Source organism: Zosterops lateralis, assembly GCF_965231275.1.
Source record: "Zosterops lateralis genome assembly, chromosome: Z".
In the NCBI taxonomy this organism is placed as follows: Eukaryota; Metazoa; Chordata; class Aves; order Passeriformes; family Zosteropidae; genus Zosterops; species Zosterops lateralis.
Genome location: NC_139800.1, coordinates 36,110,365 through 36,134,953, shown reverse-complemented (window position 1 = coordinate 36,134,953; position 24,589 = coordinate 36,110,365). Strand labels below are relative to the sequence as shown.

Here is a 24,589-nt window from a genome sequence, read left to right as displayed (position 1 = left end):
TGCCAAGTAGTTAAATGTGATTAACTTGGCATGCACACACATGACCTTTTATTCTATTCAAATTAGTTATTTTAGGTATTTCTGAAGACTCTTGTCTCTCACTGAAGTATTTCATAATACAATTCCTCTTTCCACTTGCTTTTAAGGGAAGACTACAGTAATAACCCTAAAACAGCATTCTGGCAAATGCTCCTGAATTATGTAATTCACTAGGTTCAACTCTACTGTTAGAAAGGAAGACGGATATAATACATTATTATTACAGCTACACAATCCTGAGTTGAATTTTCCTTTGCTGAATTACTAACACTTTAATGCTGAAATTGATCTGTTTTAAAAACCTCATGTGAAAGGTTTTTTAAATACCATACATGCTCAGACTCTTTATTTTAAATAGTTTGGAAATGAGCTGGTGGAAAGAGGGGACTAAAAAAAGTCTTATGTCTCTAATCTAGCCTTAAGTACATGTTAAAGAACACCAAGCATGTTTCCAAGCAATACCTGTGCTGTGGATTTAGATCTGCAAAGACCTGATATCTCATCAAGGTTCCAGGAAACCATTTTAAAAATTTATTTATAAACCAAAATGAAAGATGTTTATTTCCATATGGGATGCCTCTAGAGAAGCTGGCAAGCAACAAGTTTATTAAAATGACAAGTTCAAGGTACTTTTCTTGTTGACTGTAAATAATCTCCCTGTGAGCCAATTAAGAGTGTGGAGATCAAAGGCCCAAGAAGCACTATAAAAGCTGGAATTACAGGGTTAAGAGAAAGCCTCGACAGTCTCCTTCAATACATACAATTTCCTCTAGGCACCCACTGACTGGGTGAAACAGTGCAGACAAGCGTTTTTTTACTTGCTCTGGAGTACAGCAAAACCCAACACCCACACTTTAAAGGACACCTAAATAGGCAGCTTGATCTTACGCACGGTCAGGAATGAATTTAGTTGTAAAGACTGATCCAGGTGAGAAGGTTAAAACAGAGCTGGGATGAATGCACAGGATGACTTATAAAATCAGCTTCTCTGTAGAGAAGTTATTAAATCTCAAATTACAACAGTTTGTCAGTACATTTCTTCTCCATAACAGCTTGCCAAGATTGTTCCTTTTCAAAACACTAGTCAGAAGAGCTAGCAAAGTGTTTCCTAATGCAAGGCTTGACTATGATGATGATCTCTGCACACATCATCTTCAAATCTGAAGAATGAGTGGGGCTTTACATTGAGTATACAGAGCACTGCCAGCATGTCCTTAGCCAGAACTTCAGAGGCTGAGCTGGGAGTCACACTATCGTTTACTGACCAACATCTGGGTTGCTTGAGTTTCCTTGCACTGCTTACCTTGCTTACTCTCGGTAATGAGCTCAGTCCTGTTTTAAGATAGAAAATCTTGAATTTTAAAGTGGGTCTTTACTGCTGTTTCCTGCTAACATGGGGACAGATTCTGAATCTGTCCAGTCTGTCCCACCTTATCTCACTGCCTTTCCTTGCCCCTTTTATATTACAGGGTTCAAGTGCAGGACAAGCTTTCATTATTTGTTGTGACAGATAAGACCATCAGAATGCTCACTGTGCATAGCCTTTAGTTCTGACAGCAAATGCAAATTTTCGTTTAAAGACACCTAGAGCACCAGATGGAGCCCTTACAGTAAAAAAGTGTAAAAAACTCTTTCACAGCAGGTACAATTATATCCAAACTCCAGCCCACATACGGAAATCCTTCTTTCCTGCCTGCACACTCTCCCCATTGGGCACTTTCACTACTGATAAAAATCACATTCCTACATCCACCTCTAGGGCTGCTCCCCAGTAGCAGCCTTGCAGGAAGTCTGGAAGAGTCCTCCAGCTGCGCAGCAGCTGTTGCTGGGTACCTGGCTAACAGTGACAGCAGAGCACTGTGCCCAAAATCCTTGTCTTTGGCTGAACAACTCTGCTTCACGTACAGAAAGTGGCAGAGCCTTGCCTGTGTGGCCCTGGGCCGGAAGTAACACAACGAGGAGCAGTTCAGGCACAGTGCTGGGATGTGAAGAGTCACCACTGCTGGTGAGTGGTGTGGTCTGAAGGTGGGCTAACACTAACACCAAGGCTTTGGCATTGTGCTTTGTGGCATAGTGTACTTATTTACACTGTGTGACAGGTGGTTAGTCCAAGCAGCACAACCAAACACAAACTCCCCTTGCTATGACCCACCCAACAGTGCTGTGGCTTCCACTGATTCTGCTACATATCACAGAATCACAGAATATGCTGAGTTGGAAGGCACCCACACGGATCATCAGGTCCAACTCCTTCCCCTGCATAGGACACTCCCAAGAGTCATTCCATGTGTCAGAATGCTTCTTGAACTCTGTCAGGCCAGCGCTGGGACTTTCATGGAAAGCTGTTCCAGTGCCCAACTGAAACAGCTCCCACTGGGAGAAGAAACTCTAACAGCCAACATAAACCTCTCCTATCACAGCTGCAAGGCTATTCCTTGGGTCCTGTCACTGGTCACAACAAAGAAGAGGTCAGTGACTGCCCCTCTTCTTCCCCTCACGAGGAAGTTGTAACTGCAATGAGGTCTCCCCTCAGTCTCCTTGAGGCTGAACAGACCAAGTGACCTCAGCCACTTCCCACACAGCTTCCCCTCAAGGCTCTTCACCATCCTCATTTGCCTTAAATGTTCTCTTAACCGTTTAATGTCTTCCTCACATTATAACACCCAAACCAGGCCCTAGCTCTCAAGGTGAGGCTGCCCCAGCTCAGAGCAGAGCAGGACAATCCCCTCCCTTGCCCGGCTGGTGATGTTGTGCCCGAGGCCCCCCTCAGGACAGGGTTGGCCCTCCTGGCCGCCAGGGCACTGCTGGCTCATGTTCAACTTGCCACTGACCAGGACCCCCAGGTCCCTTTCCATGGCACTGCTTTCCAGTGTCTCATTCCCTGGTCTGTCCGTACATCCAGGGCTGCCCCACCCCTGGTGCAGAATGCAGCACTTTCTCAGGCCCAGAGCCCTGATTTGTCAAGGCCTCCCTGCAGGGCCTCCCTCCCCTCGGGGGAGTCAACAGCTCCTCCCAGTTTTTTTTCACCTGTGAACTTGCTGAGTATCCTTTTTGGTCATGTGTCCAACAACCCAGTGTAGAAGGAGCCACAGAAACACAAGAGCAATGAATTGAGCTGGAAGGAAGGATAAAAATTCAACCAAAGCCTGTCTTCTGCAAAAACATGCAGAGATTAGACAGTCAAATGAAACTGGAAGTAGCTCAAAAGGACTGAGTGGTCAAACTAGAAGCATGCCTGTACTTGCCAAGAATAGGACTCAAAACCACTGTGAGGTTTCAAAAGGAAGAATTAAGTACAGATGGATCACAAAGTAACATTGATGCTTGAGCTAAAAACCAAAAGTGGGGAGGTTGTAAAACTGTATATATTTTGGAAACGTAGGTTTAGTAGTCTACACTTTCATCTGATCACATGAAATCAATGGAGACTCTTCATTATCTATAAAAGCAGGATAATTTCAGAAGTCTAGAGTGTTTCCTTCCCTTACAGAGTAGTTGTGAGGATTCATGGATTGAAGATTTGGAGGTACTCTGGTATCAGCAAAATGGATCTATTACATATGCTAGACTGAAATTTAAAAATGAGGAAGGAATAATCAGTATAATCGTAAAATAATCGTATTCCTTGTATCAGTAAAAACACAGCTAGAAGTTTAGAACAATCCAATTATTCCAACAACTGTACAAACTGCAGAAACTATACAAACGAAGAACTTCAGCCAATTCTTTGTTTGCACAAATCTGTACAACACAGACATGAGAAACGTAAAGGAGGAAACATTTCTGCATTGCATATATGTTTTCTGCATTTCATAGCCAAACTATGAGAACCTAAAGCCGCCACATCTGAGATGCAACTAAATACTCTGAAGAGTATTCAGGAGGTTCCAGGAAGAAAATGCTACTGGTGGTTAACACTGTTGCCTTTTGAATTACCCATGGGTAATAGAATTAATCAGGAAATGCGCTATCTGCAAGTCTGTCTTTGAAATTATTTTGTCCTCAAATTAACCTTATGTGTTCAAGATGTGTACAAAGCCAAGCCTGCAGCTACGTAATAAACTCAAACCTGTACTTCAGAATGAGTAAGACTTTCTCAAAGATAGTCAGCTGTCAGATGAACCTCCCTGATTTCTGCAGAAATGCAGAGCCAGTCTTTCCATCATCACCTCTTTTATTATAACCCACCAGCTACAGTGTCTTTTATTGCTTTTTGCTATGCACTGTTTGCACTTTAAGCACTACATAAGTATGAAAAACAAACATGGTCTGTGCTTATCTGATTAAAATCCAATATAAATTATGTGCAAAATAGGTGCAGCCCACTGATTCAGGGCAAGCTGCCAGCAAAGACCTTCTGTAGTTAAAGGAAGTGCACCACTGATTTAGGGCTTCATCTATCTCCTATACTGTTACTTCTGTCTTGTTTTACTGTTTCTTATTACTGAATGTTCTTTCCTATATCCACTCTTCTTCCTAACTGGGCAGCTTAGAATCCCAGTTGCATATAATCTGAAACCCGACAGTGCAAAAAAATGTTGCCCCACAATGCACAATCACTTTGTGACTTGAATAAGTCCAATTCAATCTCAGCCTATGTAGCACACCAGTTCTCTCCCTCTTTCCTTCATTCAAAACTACTGTTACTTCAATGCAAATCCATTCCAGAAGCACTTTCCTGCTTCCTGGTCTCAGCTCTCCATAACTCTGTGCAGCTAAGTACAGGAAAAAGTACATTTCACATGGAAACATAAAACTATCCAAGCCTGTCTAAAAAGTAAGACAATGCCACAGAACATTCACAAGTTAGTTTTTCCGAATTCTCACACAATTTAGGTGAACAATTTAGGTGATCCAAAACTGGGTTTCCCAAATGTTGTTCAAACATGATTATGGAATATTTTTTGTTTTGATTGAGCTTTAAGTCCCTGCATTTCAAAAAGTCCTCACTTAACCTTCAATCAAGGCTGAAATTTGCTAACATAATACCTTTAGCTCCCTTTAGAATTGTTATGCATATTTCCCGAAGAGAAAAGAATTGGGGATTCATCATGCACTAACTGACACGTACAGTAACACCACTACTAGCACGGCTGCTAGAAATACCTTGGTACTTCTACCCTTTGTTTTGATATTTGTAGGATTAATAACAAATTCAGGCCTAATCTCACAGTATTTAACATCTGGGCAAAACACTTGCTGATGTCAACAGAGCTATGATTTGACACAACAAGCATCCTGCATGTTCCAAGAAACTTTAGCAGTGACAGCAGTAAAAAGCAATTTCTTCCTTAGTTCTTTTTGTGCTTCCCTTCTTTTCTTATCATGATGAGAGCAGGAACAACAGGGCAACCATAACAAAGGGGAATAATGAAAACACTCACAGACGATTATTCAAAATGGGTCCATAAACACCACGATTACCTGGCTACTATGGTGTTTGATTTCAGGACAACTTGAAGATCCATGAAGGCGGGCAACAAAAAATACCTGAACATCACAACTTTGGTATCCCAAAACCCTCCAGCTACCTCAGATACCAGCAGGTGCACAGGTTACAGCAGAGGCAAGGAATACCTTTGTATACCTTCAGACAGCAATAATGAACAGCACCTTCTTCTTTCACTGCAGTGGTGTCTTCACCACTGTGAACTTTATTTGCCACCTTCCAGCTGACCTGCACAACACCCTGAAGCTGAGCGCTACAAGAACACTACAGTCAGAATAACAAACACAAAGCACCTCTCCTGTCAAGCAGCAAGACCTTCCAGATCATACGTTAACTTCCTCCAAAACCAGCCAGCATAACCATATTTCACAACACATTAGATGAATTACGGGTCCCAAGTAAACAATACTCAAGAACAAAACTCAATTGCTGGAGATGGCTAGAGTAAACCTGCCGTTCCTCCAGGGCCAAAACTGCTTTTTCAGCAAAGATATCCTAATGTGATGCTATTCTTCTGCATCTATTCTCTGCCATTCCACAAGACACACTTGAAAAGAAGGACAGCCAGAAAACTATGAGTCAGAGAGAGGTAGAAAGATTACTCTCTGGGACCTAGAAACCATAAGGATAGATATCTCAGTCATGTTTTTTAAATGTTTTCTTTCTGTCTCCTTCTTCTCCTCCTGAAGGACTAAATGTAAAATGAAATTGTCTTACAGAAGGACAGCCGCTTTCCGAGTGCTCAGTCATTCCAGTCACACTATGTTGTCCAGTAACCTGCACTGATAATTCCTCATGAATAAAATGCCAACATTATCATCCACAGCTATGTTGTTGACATGCGTTTGCTATTTCACTAAAAATACCATTAATTTTCTGGCTTCACAACAGCTGAGCTGCTACTTCCCAATTTGAATATACAAAAGAGTATTTTGTTTAAACCAAATTAAAAGCGTTCCAGTAAATGACTTCAATTTTGCTGGCTATACTACTTAGTGTATACCGTCCTATTTAAGTCTCTCCTTTCTTATCTCTAGCCCTTCTACACCCCTGTCCTTTTCTCTCTGTTTGTTTTTTTTCTCTCCTTCCCTTTATATACTTAATCCTTTCATTTCAGGAACTGGATTTGCCCAGCAAGGCATCCACAGTCACAGAGAGCTTCAAAAACGTAGTGCCAAGGAGTTAAGGCAATGGTGAAATTGCCTCTACTCTCTTTTTATTCACCTGTTTGCCAAAACATATTTAGCACTAAGGAAAGAAAGGGAAAGGGGAGGGAAAAGCACATAAATGCTGAATACACCTTCCCTTACCCATCCAGTGCTGATATTCCCTATTTAAGCTGGAATGAAAACCACCATTTCTGCCAAGCCCTCCTGGCATCTCACCACTTTATTTGTTCCCATTTGTATCTAATGCTTTTGTCAACAGTTCAACAAAGTCAAAGCAAACAACCTACTACAAACACTGAGGGTAACAGCAACAAGCATGAATCCTCCACAATTATCCAGCCCAGCTGCCTAGTCCCTGTCCAGACTGCTTTCATTTACAACAATGTCAACAAAAGACTGAAACCCAATAACTAGGTGGGTCAATACCACACTCCTGTAATGCCTCCAGAGAAGAAAATGCTGTTCTGCTGCTTAACTGCTTCAGCAAACATGCAGAATAATTCAGTTAGATAGACAAGTGCTTGCCTAATCATTTCTTGTGTCAATTATTCAAGGCTTTCTCTTCAAACTGCTAAACAATGGCTCTTCAAATATTTCCAAGGAACCACCAGATGTCCTACAGGAGAAGAGGGAACATAAGGCACATTCTGACTTAAGAGGGCAATGGTAACCTGAGATCTTAAAAAGCATTAATATTTAGAGAATTAATGCCCTCTTACACCTTGCTTCTGGTATAAAGAACATACAGCTTTTAACATACAAGTGTTAGGCACACATCAATTTACTAGCTGCTTGATCTCCATACAGCATAATCAAGGCTGGTGCTTACCGTTTTTCTTCCTTTTTTCATGCAAATTGTAAAAGAGCTCTCTCCAGAGAATATGTGAAGTGTAGGTAAAAATAAGCACAGTAGTTAGTCAGGTGGATACAGAAAGGAAACACGCACTTATTCCCACATATCTCTCTCTTCCTCCATTGCCCCCCATGTATATTTGACACAAGCCAAATGCTCACTCATCTTACTCCAGAGGTTTCACATAGGTTCATGTTTACAGTTTCAAAGAGCAGGACTATGTAGTCTTACTGCACAGAACCCAGTGCTACACATTACATGTTTTACTTCAATTGCTATTTTAGTGTGGGAAACAGCCACCTCCAGATGTCTGCTTCCCTGATTTTGTTGGCTTTTGTCACAATCACTCCATTACATTAACATACCATTTCTAAACTTTTAGCAAACTTTAAGAAAATGGGCAAATTAGGTAACAAATGGTGCTTGTTTTGATTTAATCACATTACTGGCAAGAACAACCCTGGATGTGAACAAATGTTTTTCCTAGGACCGGTTTTCATATACATCACAGCGCAGTGTTGGACCGATATGTATCTTGAGCCAGAATACAATATCAAATACACTTATGAATATTTTACTTTTGACATCTTAAGTAACAGTTGCACACGCTGAGTAACTAGTATTCCAGAGTGGATTCCTGGCAGTTTTAAGACTTAGAGAAAGAGTAAATGAAATTCTCTCTGTATGTCAAATTAAAGAACATATTTTTGTTTTTATAATTAGAACCTGCAACATATTTTGTTTGCAAAACATAAGGCTTTGCAGCGATTGCACTGTAGCAATCTCTGGTGTTGTGTGTTGTCAACATGAGAGACTTCTTCTATCAAATAAAGTTCTCATTCTCTTTCTGTCCAAAACAATCATGAAACATTTGTCTATTAAATAGCAGCAGCTCCATCACACTGTGATCACTGCAGCTGTTAGTACCCACTACAGCCTTACACTACTTGGTGGGAAACTTCTGTTAGATTTACTATTAAAAATCAGGTTATTGCTATTTGCAACACTAAGTTTGTTTATTAGTATTGGTGCAACTTGCACAGATTAAATGGGAAAAACCTCTGATGCTAGAGACACTAGAAACAGTCTGATGATAAATACTCTAGAAAGAATATGGAAGAGAGATAACATCAAAATTTTTGACTATGTCTTCTCTTCCTCACCCATTAGAAGAGGAAGCACCACCGAAAAATGGCACCCCCAGCCTTTGCCACAGCTGAAGGTAACACTGTTAACCACAAAACCTTCATAAAGCACACCAGAGTCCTCCAGGTCTGGTAAATAACTGCTTTCAAACACCTGCAGTGCGATACAAAACTCTTAGGCTACCTAGATGGTGAGCACACACTGCTTTTTCTGAGGGCAAAAAACTGATCCTGGGCAGATGCCTTTATGCTTAAGGTGGGATACCTTTGCTACTCATGTCAACTATGCATACTGACGTATCACTCAGAAAAATACTAAGCTGCAAGGGAATGGCAGATAAAGGTTTCTTTAACACCATAAGGTATACTGTAATTGATTTTAAAAGAGATTATTTTTAAATTATACAGACCCTGAATTCTTCTCATAAATTGCAGTATGGGACAGCAAGGCTCATTACAAAATAGTAGTTAGAGGTCATGGCACAAAACTTCTCAAAGCAGGAAAGAAAAGCCAAACATTAATTTCTTCCAGGGCTAAAATAAATTGCAGATTGATATCTTAAAAGAAATCAAGAGGTGAGACAGAACTATTACATCAACAGATACAGCTTCAAAAAATATATCACGGAAAGGAGAAATAAACAGGTATAATTACTACAAGCCACACACAATGATTTCCTAAATGCCTGGTATTGGAAGATCATAAGGAAAAGCTTTATGTTATTTAGGTCAGCACTGGCTTTTCAACTTAATGCAACCAGTGATTTCTATACTGTGTGTCCACTTTGTTAATATAAAAAAAGAGCAAAGGATTCAAATACATTGCCATAGCTGAAGAGTTTTATGCTGTGTGTGCTCTGTGCCAAACACAAACACAACTGCGGAAAACCTTTCTGGGGGTCACTGTAATTGGGAGACACCTCTCCTGGCCTTTTTTCCATATTCCTGCACTGCACCTCTGCAGAACACACCAGTCTAACAAAGCAGGACCCTGCCAGTAAAATCAGTGTTATTGTTTATTTTGATCTGTCAAGATTAATATAGCAAAGAAAATACTGTATGCCTTCTTTCAAACAATATAGTGGCTTGAAATATGCCAGCTTCTCTGTACGGAGAATCTACGACAGACAGCTCACCCAGTTAATGGAAAAAGGAACAACCCATGCTGAATCTTTTCCTTCTCTCACCCCTCCACCCCACTTACTCATAAGTATGCATAAAGAACACTCCCACAGCTGCATTCACTGCCTCTTGAGTGGCAGAAAAAGAGAGGTGCAGCTGTGCCTGCTAATATTCGTATGCAAACAAGTAGCACTGGACTGGCTGCTATATCTCACTTAATAGCTCCTCAGTACTCTTTGATATGTTTGCAGATCAAAAAGAAATGATACAGAGCAATCTGCTGTCCTTTTAATGCAATTAGCAGATTAAAGTGGCATTTCACTTCCAATGCTTCATTAAAACACTGATTGCATCCAGCAATTGCTGATGATGCAACACTCATAGTGTTCCCCCTACAGTCCTCCCCGAGACTCAGTGGAGAGCTGGGGCAAGCCCTGAGCTGGCAGCCAGCAGTCAGAGCCAGCAGCCAGCACAGCTTCTGGAGCCAGACATGAAACCTATACCCTGGTGCACTGCAGCAGGGGTGAGGGTGGCAGACGACAAAGGAAAAGAGGCTTCTTCCAGGGAAATGACAAGAAGTAAATAACCCTTGTACTAGTGGTCTCTATAATTTTAATTTATTATTAAATATATTATTAAATTTAATTTTCCATTATATACCATCCCCAGGATTTGCATCTCTTAAGCATAGCTGAGGCTGGGCCTCTTGCTGGGTCAGCTGTCACACTGCTGACTTTTGCCACACATCTCCATTTTACAATTTATGTGAGACTTTCTACCCCTCAAGTTCTGTTTCTTCTCCAGTCTTGTGAGAGTGAAGCATGCAAGCAGTGAAGTCCAGTAAAAATGCCGCATGGACACAAGAGCTTATTTCAATTTTCCTCTTAGATTATTTTTTCATGTAAGACCGACAAGGCAAACGATACGTCAGCTTAGGAAAATATTTTTTAAATTTCTTCCCCCCATGCATCCAAAAGCAAGTTAACAGCATCCCAGCAGAAGTGAGATCAAGCTGAATTCCTTCAATCCCTTCATCGTGGGAAGCACTGCTGGGGAAGGACCTAGCTTCACCCTCTCTGCCAGGAGCTTGGGGCATCCCTGACGTCCCCTCCAGCTCTGGCTGTGTTGCTACCAGCCAGCACAGCTCAACTGGTGCCAAGGAAAGAACAAACTAAAAAAAGATTAATTCGCAGATGTTCATGCATTTCACACACAGGGTGCCCTGTGGTCCGTTGCCAGAGCAACGGGAGACCACCAGCGCGCGCTTTATTGGCTTTATGAAGTGCGTCTCGGAGGCTATAGTCCGAGAAATGCTGCATGATAATCTTCAGGCTTTTCAGAAGCCTTGTTTTGTATTTATCCACATTTAACCCTCTGAGTGTTATAAAGAGCACCACTGTGTCTGGAATGACAAGGAATGTAGAGACAAGATGTGAGGAGACAAACACATCGTCTCCGTTTCCAACCTAGAGACCCTGGAAAGCACATCCTCAGCACCTGCCCTGAAGTTTTCACCCACGACCTGCAGGTAAGCTGGCAGGTAAGCTGCTGTAGGGGAGACCTCAGTACAGCCATATCTGGGAACAAAACTGACATCAGAAACAGGAAATGCAACAAAAGTGCCACACTAGACTAATAGGTAAGTGATGGCAAGCATGTTTTCTCAGTAACTTCAAAAGAAGATTAAAAAGAATCAAGAGCATTCCAGCAACTTTCTAGACACATAACGCAAACCCCCACACTTTTATTTGGAACCCCAACACCAGCAAACCACACATGCCAAAACCTTTACCAGAATTTATAAATTCACAAAGAGAATTTCCCTCTCTCACTCCAGGCCAGCGTCAAGCATCTCCCCTAGCTATCCTCTCACCAGCCAAGGCAGGGCTGCAGATGGGAGGCAAGGGGGGAACAGGGGTTAAAATCACAAATGACACAACACGCCAACCAGCAGCAGCCGCCACTAACATCAAGTACTAATCCAGCAGGAGAAGAGAGGGAGAAAGCAAGGGTGGTAGAAGGGATCAGCAGAAGAAACGGCTTGCATTCAGACTTGCAAGAGAAAGAGCATGCAGAGACAATAATTTCCTGGGAAAAGCTAAAGCCTAACAAGAATTTACTCTGCCTCCTTTATTCAGACAGCCAACCCCTTTGTGGCAGGGGCTTCCTGACTGACAGGAACCCAGAGCTCTTTAATAGGATTTCCATATTATTTCCAACACCTGCCTATAAGTTATTTGTTTATATTGAAGAAGGCAAGATTCCTAAATCAGGCATCTGCTTCTGGTTCAGGCATATTTTAGGAAATGATCTACGAAGAAGCTTTGTTGCTATGGAGACATTTTTATTTTCTTCCCTTAGTTGGATGAAAAGCGTTAGCATTTCCAATTTTTTGTTCTTCAAAAGGCCAAATGTCACATAAGAAAAGACAGAACTTTTCAAATTGCTACACAGAATAGGCTAATTGAGCTTTAGATATTTAATTAATTATTCAACTCAATTAGAGCTGTGCAGGAAACAGTGCAACTTTACTGCAAACTTCCCTCAACGGCCAGTTCCTGCTCGCTAGTCTAATCGCTTCTTCCCTCAAAGCACAGCTGAAACTTTGTAATTCATGTTGCATTCAATAATCTCATGCAACAACTTGCATATATGTCAACTACCCATTTCCCTAAACTTATTCTGAATCAACCTAATCATCTTGGACTAGGAATGTGCTCCTTTCCCAGTGCCAGAAAAGAGACAAGAAGAGCAATACAAATATACTATTATCATTCAGTGACTTCACCCACATGACAGAAACTTCCAATGCATGTCACACGTCACTGAATCCAGAAGGTGCACCTCTTCCCTCCCTTTAGCAGATAATCTGCATGCCCAAGAAATCCACTGATTCATGTAAAAATAAGGGATGTTTCAAGTTACTTTGGACCTAACTTTTGACAAAAATCGATCTGTGTTATCTTCTCCCATTGACAAATATCTATGTAACCTGACCTGCAAATGTGTTCTTTATTCACACTCCACCATGAGTAAACTAGAGTAAGACATGAATTCCAGCATCTAAAGCATGACTTTAATTGTATGCTTACAACAACAAGAACTTGAAGAGACAGAATAAACAAATTAATTTCCTCCCTTTACTTCTTTTCCCCCAGCTATTATATTGTCAAAGCCTTTGCACTGGAGACCTTTCCACCCACCTCCTCATTCCAGCAAACTTCCTCTTCCTACTCTATGATGTGAAATCATAATCCTGTGTTATCAACATCACAGTCTGTTGCCATGGAAATAATTAGACATGACTGCTCAGGTTAGAAATTACAGCCTATGTATGTATTTGCCTTCTGGGTGAAGAGAGCATCTGGAGAGAGAATATTTGAGTTACCCAAATCACCAAGTGGCAATATAAAAGTTTAACAGTGGGATGCACTATGGGAATTTGACCAAATGTGAGCATACCACTGAGTAAGAATCACCCTGTGGAAATGTGCAAAAAGAGGTAAGATAAGAGGACAGTGTGCCATTAACAGACAGAAGTGGATACAAAGCTACCGGGTAAAAGAGATGAAACCATCAAAACCGGCAGAAGCAGCTAATTCTTTGATACCAGAGTATACTGTTACTTTTATATGAATATGAGTACACTAAATTAAACTTCCCAGAAGACCTCCTGAAAAAGACTAAAGCTGTGATACTGCATGAATGAAAAAATTAAAACTCAGTTGGGGTGGGGGGGAGAAATAAAGAAACACAGCAGGGAGATAAACACCTGAGGTTTAGTTTCATGTTCCAGAAGTCTTTTTAAGAACTGCATTGAATGACATACTACAAGTTTAACCATGAAAAGGTTATTAAGAAAAAAAAAAAAGCAGTGCCAAAAAATCAGCTCCGTAAGATAGACTGAAACAAACAGGACCTTGCTAATTAGTATTTGCTCTGCTTCAGCAGACAGTTACTGGACGAGACTGTAACAAACAAGCATGTCTCACCCAATCACATCATTAAACCACTCACGTTCACCACCTGAGGACCAGCTATGCCCCACAGATATTTATTCATCTGTTCCACAAACAAACAATTACAACACATTTTCTGGAATTAGGGCACCTGTTACCTTCAGCACAGCTTACACACCCAGAGGCAGATATCAATTAATACTGAAAAAATTACTGTATCAGAAGCCAACAGAAGTTACTCATTATTATTTGGTAATGCTACTCCCAAAACACCCACAACCATCAAAAACACAACTCTTGCAGAGCAGTGTAGTTCAAATCTGCTCTGTTTAGAAGTATTGCTTCATCATAACTGAAAGCAAAATACACACAATGCTTCATTCCTGAATGGCAAAAGAAACAAACAGAATCCATGACACGAATCTGAAATGTCTGGATTTTAAGAAGCCTGTCAAGTGCTTTTTAGCTGAATGATGATTAATTGGCCAAATAATAAAATGATCAGGAAACAAACTCTGCAAATTTTTTTAAGTTTGTAAAAGGTAATGACATTTTTTTGGCTTGTTTAATACACACTGAATGCAGAGACATTTGGCAGGACACTCATGCCTCTAGAGGAAGTCCCATTTAAAAGGAACCTGACAATTAGGACAAAGTCCACAGAATATATAACAGCAGTTTATGTGGTGTTCCTCTATCAGCAAAAGAACTAAGTCAGCAACGTAATTACATCCGGTAATATTTAGAAGTCTTATATGTTGGGGCATTTTTATGTTAAACTATCTTATACTCTCTAGAAGTGCATTCACACAACTCCTCCAAGCATCAGGTTACTCACAGATTTGGGACTAAGCAGCCTACTCTTACTTACAACTAAATGAAAAGAGGTCTAAACACTTAATAGTGGCTAACAGCTTGAGAAACACTGGAGCACCTGCTACCACAAATGTAAATGGAAAGTGGGAATTGCATCCATCCACCTTCCCTGTATCACCCACGTGTAATTATTAGCTTTCACACAGATTAAGGCAAAATTAATTTTATTTCTAAATTCACCTCAATTTGCCCTGACAGACTTCTCCCAATTCACCAGCATGTTGGCCTAAAGCTGAACTTGATCCATTATTTCAGATTTTTTTCTTCTAAAATTCTTTTTTTCCCCCCAGAGGAATCTCAAACCAGCTGTTTTATTCCTGTCACAAGACTGTAATTTTCAATTATTGCCACTTGTTGCTGCTGAAACAGAACAAAATGAAAAAAAGGTTTTATCACATGGCAAGTCTTACTATAGGCATAGTCTCTGCCCCAAATAATTTAAAAATCAGATGAAGACCCCAACAATCAAAAAACAACCCTAAGAAACAAATCAACCAACCCCAAAGAAAGGCAGTGTATAAGAGGCACATAAAGAACAAGAGATCTATATTAGAAGTGATAAAAAGTAACACATGTTGCATCGTGCGCATGAATTCACGTTTCAGAAGATTCTGAGGTTCTTGAACAATCTGCTCAGGGACATTCAGGCTACCTCTGGCAGTCCCACAACCCAGTCTGCATCTGGGAGCTCCTCCATTCCATTTGCTGCACTGAGAATTATGGGAAGAGAGTGCTAGTAGTACACTACTTTCTGTCAGGTGGTGTTTTTTTACACAAGATGTTTCCATAGTTTGTCCAAATGGAATGCATTAGAAAAGGAACTTTGTTAGGCACCAGAGAAACTTTTGCCACGTTCGTCCCAGAGATGATACCAGGGCTGGAAAGAAGGACATGCCTCCCACACTAAGAGTTCTCACAGGTGGTGGAAAAAAACTTGTGCAGTGGAATTAGCAAGGAAGAATACACTTAAAATAAGAACCTGCTTTTGTTTTGTTGGTTTTTTTTTCTACTTCTAAAAAAAAGAAGTTTTACAGCTTTGAAAACGAGACACACCAAGTCCTCTGTGAAAAGCTGTTCAGCGAACTGCACAGCTGTTTGTCTTTCTGTCTAAACACATTATATTCCCTCAGAGCCCTTAAGCCAGGGCTGCACTCTGAGCACAGCCCTGGCGCATGCCGCCCTTCCCTTCCTTTTGTCTGCTCCACAGCCTTGCCACTGCACAAAGAGCACTCCCATGACCCAGTTACGGCGTTTAGATTTTTCCCACACTTTAAACTTTGCGAAGAATTTGGAGGACTGGATCCAAGAAGAAATCAAAGAGCTCCCAAAGCTGCCCTTCTCAACAGGGCTTGCTGTGTCAATGCTGATCTATTATTTAGGAATAGCTCCTGGACAATCTCATGTTACCTGAAGGTGACTACTCAGTTTCAGCAGTGAACTGCTCACTCCAGAGAGGTGCTGGGGAGGATCAAGTCTAACACGTCACATTTGCTAGAATGATGCAAACTGCTTTTTTCCTGGCCTGAGCTGAGAGAAGAGTCAGGACCAGCACAGCTAGAGACAACAAGTTTCAGTATGAAAACTGCCCAGCAAATCCAAAGCACTGTAAGTAGTGGCAAGAAATGGGTCATTTCAGCAAAATTCCTTTCTTTGTAGAAATGGGTACTGTACCTTTGTTACCTGAATTGCACACTAAAGCGTAAATTTACACTTCATGAGCTATTTTAAAATCCCTGCTTAATAATCTGTATCAGCAAGAAAACACTTTAAAGTGTCTCTCACAATTAAACCCAGGCACAACCTTATATAAATCAAAATTTTGCTACCATATCAAAACGTTACACTGGGGCTGTATAACATTACCCATATCCTCATTACATGCTACACTAATTACTACCAGCAGATTCAGAATTTTCTGCACATTAGAGGCTTTTAGAGGAGCTATAAAAAATTTCAGGCATCATTAATTTAAATTTGTATTGAAATTTCCTTTTGACAGATGGCCAAAAATTACTTACTATTTAGAGTACCAGAGCCTGCCTGTTTGCACATTGGAAGAGGAAAGGGAAAAATTAAAAGGAAGAAGGAAATTTATGTCACGTTCATTACCTGTTAAATGTTAAGGAGCATTATCCTGCATGAATAAATTATTTCATACAAGCACACAGACTCCAGCTGGTTCTGGCTGACAAAAACCATCTCAAGTCACACAGCAGACAATCATAAAAAACCTCTCTTAACAAAGAACCACTTAAGGGAGGAGGGATCAATTGACCAAGCGACTTACTGCTACTCTGGGCATCACTGAAAACATTTAAGGAAATTAGCAAACTATTTCACCTTGCAAAGCTAGTAGTAAGCCCCATAATACTGACACACAAGCCAATTCACAACCTGAGCACTGTGCAAGACAAACATTGACTTATTTCAAACTGCACAAAGTAGATGCCCTTCTTTCCTTCTGGAAGCTGAATCTATCTCAGCCAAAATCAGCCTTTTCAGTACAAATGTTCCCCCTAACATCCATGCCAGCATAAACACCCTAACACCTCACAGATGTTACAGAAACATGAATAGCATATATTGTTTAGAGCATATATTAGCAGTTCTCAGTCACTTTCTTGACTGAAATCATCATGGTTCCAACTGTACAGGTAAGCATACTCACTCAAGAAGAAACCACATGGGTTTGTGCTCTTACAGGTATCTGCCCCCCTTGCCTTTGTTAGTTTGAGTGCAGGAAAAAGGAAAATGGACTAAACTTATGTGTTCACAGTGCAGAGTGGGTGTACTAGGGACATCGTCATTAATACGTGTTCCCACCTCATCACATAAAGCAGTAATAGCAGTTTCCAGCCCTCATGACAAAGAGGCTGAAGTGAAATCCAACACACTGTTGTCTTATGTCAGCAGCCTTTGATGCTCACAGTGAAAACTGACAGTTCCTGTCAGCTCCTGGTTGTTATGCAGAGCCATGTGTGTAACAGCAAAACTGACAACTTTTGGCTCAGTTGTGCTTGGCTGGGACACGTCAGGGGTGCCAGTGGCAGAATGGATGTGCTGGGATAGGCTGTGGGACATGTCCCCACCTGTAGCAGTCAAAGAACCAAGGTGTCAGTCCTTGTGTCAGCCCTGGATCGGACGGTCTCTGGTGGGGGCAAAGCCTGTGCCCAGAACCATGCTTCTCCCAACACCATCAAGAGAACACTAGTAATATCTGCCTGACAACCTCCTGCTAATCTTGTCTAATGCACACCAGACTCATGCTGCGAACATCTCTTCCATCACCTCCTCAACCCCAAGAATGTATTATGTCTTCATAAAAAAAGCACCACCAGAAACTTGACAAACTTTTCCTAAGTTCTCAGTAAGGTTGGTAACGGTCTTGCCATTTCTAAGGTAAGTGTATCTTTCTTTTCATACTCAGCAGTACCTAATAAGGCTTGATCTTGTGTTTCTGAAAACCATGCAAACTAGGAGAGCAGACCCATCAAGGAAGGGGACAGGGCTAACATACATCTCTCCATCTGCAGTATTAAAACCCCAGGAGTCCCTAAGATATTCTGGTGGCTGTCAGTATGGAAAAGCATCACATGTCACTGAATTATACTTGTATCTATTACTGAATGCTCAAAATTAAACAAGTTGCAAGGTATGTTATAACATCTACTTATTAGTACCACCTTACACAGGATAGAGGTATGCTGCAGGCTCACTCAGAACCTGAAAACTAATTTTTGGAAAAGGAAAGCAGAATCCTCAGTGCAAGCTTCAGTACCACGTTTGTCAGGGTAGAGGGAAGGGCAGCTCACTCCTCTCCACCTACAGGACAGCAAGGAGCATCCCACATCTCCCTCTCTTCTTCCTCAATTTCATTGTAAGGAAATACCAGATTTACAATTCACAGCCTTCCAATTACTTAAGACTACTGGTTTATTCTTTCTGTCTCAAAAGCTTCAAGAGAGACCCCAGGCAGACCTCTCTTTCCATCCAAGAAGAGCCTCAATGCTATTCCAGTAAACTCACCGGTCAGCATGTTGCTTGCAACCCTAGCTGCCCCACTATCAGCCATCATCTAAATGTGACACAGTCTGTGCAGGGTGCTGCCAAACAACAAAAGCACCACAACCCAGTTCCATTTTGTGACTTTTTCCACCACTCTGTGTCACACTTAGATAAATGCAGCCTTCATGGAGCTCAATCGAGCTACCCTTTACAACCACGAAACAGAATCCTACCTTGATGGAGTCTCTGTCTGCATGTAGAGTAGCCCCCACATGTAAGGAGGGGGAAATATGGTGGCAGGGGATGGGCATATGGAGGAAGAGAGAAAGAGAAAAGTACTAGTTAGTTTACATAAAATTATATGTTTATCATACTCCAAAGAAAGAATCCTGATGTCTGTTAAATAATAAATTGCACAGATGTTAACTTTTCTGTACAGTTAATTATTAATGCTGTACAGCCAGATTTATCAAAATTGAACACAATTTCTGGTCACTGCTAGATAATAAACACTAAAGTATAATTAGCTAGGAACCTTTCTGAAAACTCCTCCCCCCTCCCTCCCCCTTGCTTGCTTTAAGCAGGAGAATTTAAAAAAGAAAAGAAGGGAAATTAAGCCACACAGTCCTTTGGCAGGACATACCTCTTTGGTGATCATTGTCATGGTGCTTCTTCTCATCTTTAATTGGGAGGTGGGACTGCCCCCCCAGGGCACTGGAGAGTGCCAGGAGACCAGCACTGCTGCCAATAGGAGGGATGGCTGGAGGCTGCAAGCCCGAGGGGTGCGGAGTGAGTGGCACAGGAAGACCATGTCCATGTGACAAGTGCTGGGCCTGGAGTTGTTGCTGCTGTGAAAAACAAAACACAGATATTGAATTTGTTCAGGGAGCTGGGGGTTGTCTGATCACCTACATCAACCGTGACTAATGAGATCAATCAATGCATCTGATTGATCCGAGATATCAATGCTCACAAACATCCTGGTGCCTTAAAAATGTCCAGATGCTTGCACACAACATATCTGGTAAAACTCAGACTGAACTGGAAAACAGCAATGACAAAAATGAAAAAATAAAAAAAGGAAGCAAACAAATGTTACCATTTTTGGTGGTTTTTAAATTTTTTGGACAAGGGTATTATGCTTTTCTCGTTCAAGTAGAAATGCACCATGTACACATCTAATCAAAACATATGTAACTGTAAAAGCAGTTATATAATGAAAAAAAAAGCTGAAATTTGAGAAAATTAGTGTTAAACAGTTCTCCCAGCACTACTGCACAGCATGCAGTGAAAGTTAATTTAAAAGAGAAAACCTGAATTAACAATCCAGAAAAGGAAACTGGTTGCAGCCACCGTTTTAAGCCCTTTAAGTGTCCTCAGCGGTACTTGAGCAAATTACTAAAGAAAATCTAATGTAGCAAGGCTTGGGTCCTCCTGTAGGCTTGCTCAATAATGCTGAAATAATTGGGCACTCTGTGCACGTTTAGTGATGCTCGAATGAAAAGCTAGAGGCCTGCCCTTGTACTCTTCTCTAGCTGCTGACTCTGTGTTGTGACAGGTTTATTTGAGTGGGACTGTGATGCATGCACCAGTAACTGCACTGACAAGAGTTTAAAGTCATTTTTACCAGTACACTGGCAACACATAGAGAAAGCCCTTGAGAGGTTCAAATTGGAGTGCTTGACCTCAACCAGGGCTGCATCAAGCTCTGTGCTATATTAACCACTGTGAGTTACATAGACTGTTGCTATTTGTTGGGAAGGCAGGGGAAAAAAACCCTGACAAGTCAATGATAAAAACCAACCAGGAGAAAAAGTTTAGTTAAATGTATCCCAAAAGAGATCTGTTCAGGTGTTAGGCTTACACACTAACTAACCATTCAACTAATTTCTGTTCACAGAACAACCAGATTACCCCTGAAATTTTCTTTTGATTTTCAAGTAGCTATTGCTCAGGGTAAGTCAAATCCTAAGTCCTCTAGGATTGTTCTCTCCCACCTGCATATCTGTACACAGGACTTTAGAAGAAATAAAAACTTAACTGGCTTTGCATGAAATCATTCCATTTTAAACTTCTAAGACTTGACACCTTACTTAAATAAGGGTGAGCTGAAAGTAAGAGGCTGCAAGTCACAGCACACTAGATAACCCTTGCAGCACACTGCACACATACCTCCCTTGACACTCTACCCTGAAAGTACAAATCCTTCTCTTCTGTTTGAAAAAAAAAAAACTCATGCAGTGGAATCAGACTGGCAGTGGCATGCACACATCATCTAATCCAGATCAGTGCCAGAAAAAGGAGGGCAATGATCTACAAGAAAATTATGGGGGAATGAAAGTACAAGAGAGGGCGGGGGGCAGACCCAAAACCAAAATCAACCAAACAAAAACCCAGAAAGAACATTCTTTCAAGTGGAAGAAGGAAGGGTTAAATCCTTTCCCTGCTTGCAAACCCATGTCATTCCAGTAGGTGTTCCTTCCTGTAGAACGTATCAAACTCATTTTGCTTGCTTGATGCTCTTATGGCAGTACACTTCATTCTTTAGAATATTAAATTAACTACAATGAAACAAAGCAAGAGAAAATAGTGTATTGTTTAGCTTCAGGGTTTGAATGGGGCTGCCTTACAACAATCTGGCATGCCTGACTTGTGGAGGGAGAAAAATGAGCAAAAGAAAAGGATGAACATAATAATCTGTGTTCTGCTACCTGGTTTTGAACAAGAAATTTCCTATTCCTATTTGAGAACGTGCTATAAACCAATGAATGAAGATCTCCCTCTGAATCTGCCAGTGGCTTAAAACAAAGATTTTGAGAAGAGCTGAGAATATCAAGAGTGAGCTTTCCCTTTGTTAACTATTGCACTGTCAACCGAAGAGCAACACTCATTACACACTACTGTATACGCCATACAGATCTGCCTACTGACCTACCCAATTTGCATTATATGACCTCCTCTGTTGATATAGGATGGTTTCCAAAGAGCTGGAAGAAAACTGCACTGTGAATGTAATACTCTCTTTTACTGCTCTTTGTTGGGAATCTCTCTACATAGCTCAGCAAGACAACATCACAGACTGAAGCTTGGATGTACTGAACATTATTAATGACTCTCAGACATAATATGGTCTTTAAGAGCAGTAGCCTAGCAGCTTGAGATCACCCTGAACAGCTGGGCTGCCCCAGTCCCTCCTGGCCAAGAATCGATGTGTTTCCACTACAAGCTGAATTGCAGGGAGCTCTGAAAGTAACTGCAGAGAGTGAGAAGTTAAAAAGCCAAACCCAGAGCCTTCCTGCCACAGAGAACTTTTCCAAAGAGACCAAGCTCTTCTATTTAAAGTCATGAGAACCTGAAATATGGTAAGAACATGGCCTCAGAAGTGTCATTCTGATACAGAAGTGTCAAAGTGTCATTCACTGATACAGCAGAATTTTGGTGTCATTAAGTCACTTTGTAATAGCAGAAAGAAAATGCTTTGGGTATGAAAACTAGGCTGTTAAATAAAGCAAACACCTGAAAGTCCAGCATAGCCCCTCATGCCTGTGCCACCCAAGGATAATATTGTTGCATGCTGTCAGATGGGGTGAGAGTAAAACTTCAACAACAAAAGGAGGATCGTGGACTAGGACTGCATTGGTATGGGAAACACTACGACCTCCCTCCAAAACAAGGAGCAATGCTGAACACCAAAAATGAGGCACTGCTCCAAAACCAGAACGGAAGCAAATGCAAGTGAAACACTGGGTAGACTTTTGCTCTCAAAATAAAAAAGCAGAAAAGGAAATAGAAGAATATTATCACATAATTAGTGCCATTTGCTAATAGGCTTAGTCAAGAAGGTAACGACAAAGTGACATCTCTGACTAACATTTCCAAATGTTTCAAAACTATTGCTGTATTCAAATACCCACACAAAGACAGCTTGACTTTTGTTTTTCCCATTGCTTATGGGCATCACGGGTGAGCATCAGGTGGCCTACCTGCAGTTCTTTCTTTAAATGGAAGATTATATAAAAATAAGCCCAACAGGCATCAGAGCAGTGCTACAAAGTGGAAAAAAAGGTGATCTCCTCTAACCATCAAAATGCCAAAGTTATGGAGGAGTAAGATAACTGAAAGTTACTCTCCACACAAAGAAATATTCCAATACGGAAGACAGTTCACACCTGTTTCTGCCTGTAGCATGAATTTAGATCAAAATATGACACAATTTAAAAACTTGCAAGGAAAGTCTGAAAATGAGCAAACTGAGCAACCATATAATTTTTTTGAAGTCGCTGCAATGTCTTCTCTTCCCTTTCTCCATCTTCTCTTTAATTTGTTATCTTTGGTCATGTTATTTATGAACTCTTAGCATGTGTAGCACGTGGTTGACTTCAGACAATCCCACCACAGTTGACCACAGTATGCATAAAGTCAAGCGTACATCTTCAGCATTAATGCATAATAGGTGAAAACTTGGAAGGTAGACTTTATGGTGCTGCAAATTTTCCAGAATTATTTGAAAATAAAGACACCAACAGTTAAGCTACCGAGAAATACACCCTGTGGAATTACAAAATAGACTGCAATGTTTTTAAGGAGCATTCAACGCACACAAAATATAAGAGCTCGGGGTAAACACAGCAACCAGAAAGAAGTCAAAAAAGATTGCATTCTTTTTAGTAATAAGTTTAGGAAGATGATAATTTAAATCAGCTGAGTAGTAAAAACTGAAGTAAAGCTTTCAAAACACATTAACACATGTCAAATAAAGATAACATCTGGCTGCCACTAATGGTATATTCTTTTCTGGATATTCTTCTAGGCTGCCTAGCGTAAGGAATAAAGTAATTCCAAAGTCACATCTACACAAATAGGTAAAAAGGATTTGCTGAACGTTTTTATCTGAGTAACATTAATTTTTAGAACCACCATTCTAAATGTGGATGCTTAGCTTAACTCTTTTCCCAACACATCTTAAGAGATCAACTTTTAAGTAAAATGTGATAACAAACCCACTAACAAATTAGCTTTGAATGCTCTCTTGTTAGAGTCAGCACATTCGAAGCCTATTTTCCTGGAAGAGGTTCAAGTTTTTACTGGATACTTTCCAAGTAGCTCTGTGTTGCAGTAATCTGCCACTTTTCTTCTTACAGACCCTGAAAAGTCACAGCCATTACTCAAACAATCTGAACATACTACTCTAACCTGACAACATTTCTAATGTCAACAAACTAATGTCTCAGAAATATATTTTCTTTTATATTTTTACACATGTTCACTATCTATACCTGCAACACTGCTGGGAGAGGACCTCAAAAATCTGAATCAAATAGTTTCACTATCTGTTTGAAATTAGTTATGTGATGTGGTTGGTTGCTCAGAGTGAATCATTAGTCAGATAGCATGCAGACAAAACAGAACCCAAGATGAAGAGGAAACAAAGACATAAAAACAATAGCTCAAGAGCAAACAGTATCAATGTCAGTGGTTTGAAAACCAGCAAAGGCAATTCTTTGGCACACATAGTTATAAGCGTACTTAAAATGATATGAATTTTTATCTATCATGCCTGCTCACATCCTTGATGTGATCCATACTGTTTGTTCTTCCTTTGTACTGTTCTCTCTCTGCTGATAGATACTAAAAAAAAAAAAAAAAAAAAAAAAAAAAAAAAAAAAAAAAAAAAAAAAAAGGCACTTTTCTGATGTTGTGATAGAAGACAGCAAAACAGCCTACAAAGAGAGTCATATAGCAGTTCCTCCAGTGAAATAATGTTTCTGGAGCTATATGGATATATACTGTTTAATAGGTTTGCTTAAGGAAACAGTGGTACTGATGAAGAGTAGGAAAACTACTACCCTTAGTCTTTCAGGGGAGAGTGAGCATTTTGAAAATTTTTACAGTGCTCAGAGTGAAAATAAATATCCTGGTGGGAGTCTTGCTATAGACCACCAAAATGAAGAGGCAGATCAAATATTCTATGA

General features: G+C 40.6%; 1 protein-coding gene across 4 annotated transcripts in view; it reads right to left on the bottom strand.

The window, feature by feature from the left end:
- Positions 1–24,589, bottom strand: part of LOC310922772 (transducin-like enhancer protein 4) — a 96,729-nt gene that overhangs the window by 23,112 nt on the left and 49,028 nt on the right. For 3 of the 4 annotated variants that reach the window (XM_083883575.1, XM_083883577.1, XM_083883578.1), the window contains 2 exons: positions 19,261–19,465; positions 18,851–18,867 (listed from right to left, as the gene is read on the bottom strand). In XM_083883575.1, the coding sequence (XP_083739701.1) occupies positions 18,851–18,867; positions 19,261–19,465 (222 nt within the window). The remainder of the gene's footprint in view (positions 1–18,850; positions 18,868–19,260; positions 19,466–24,589) is intronic. The other variant, XM_083883576.1, reaches the window with a different exon arrangement.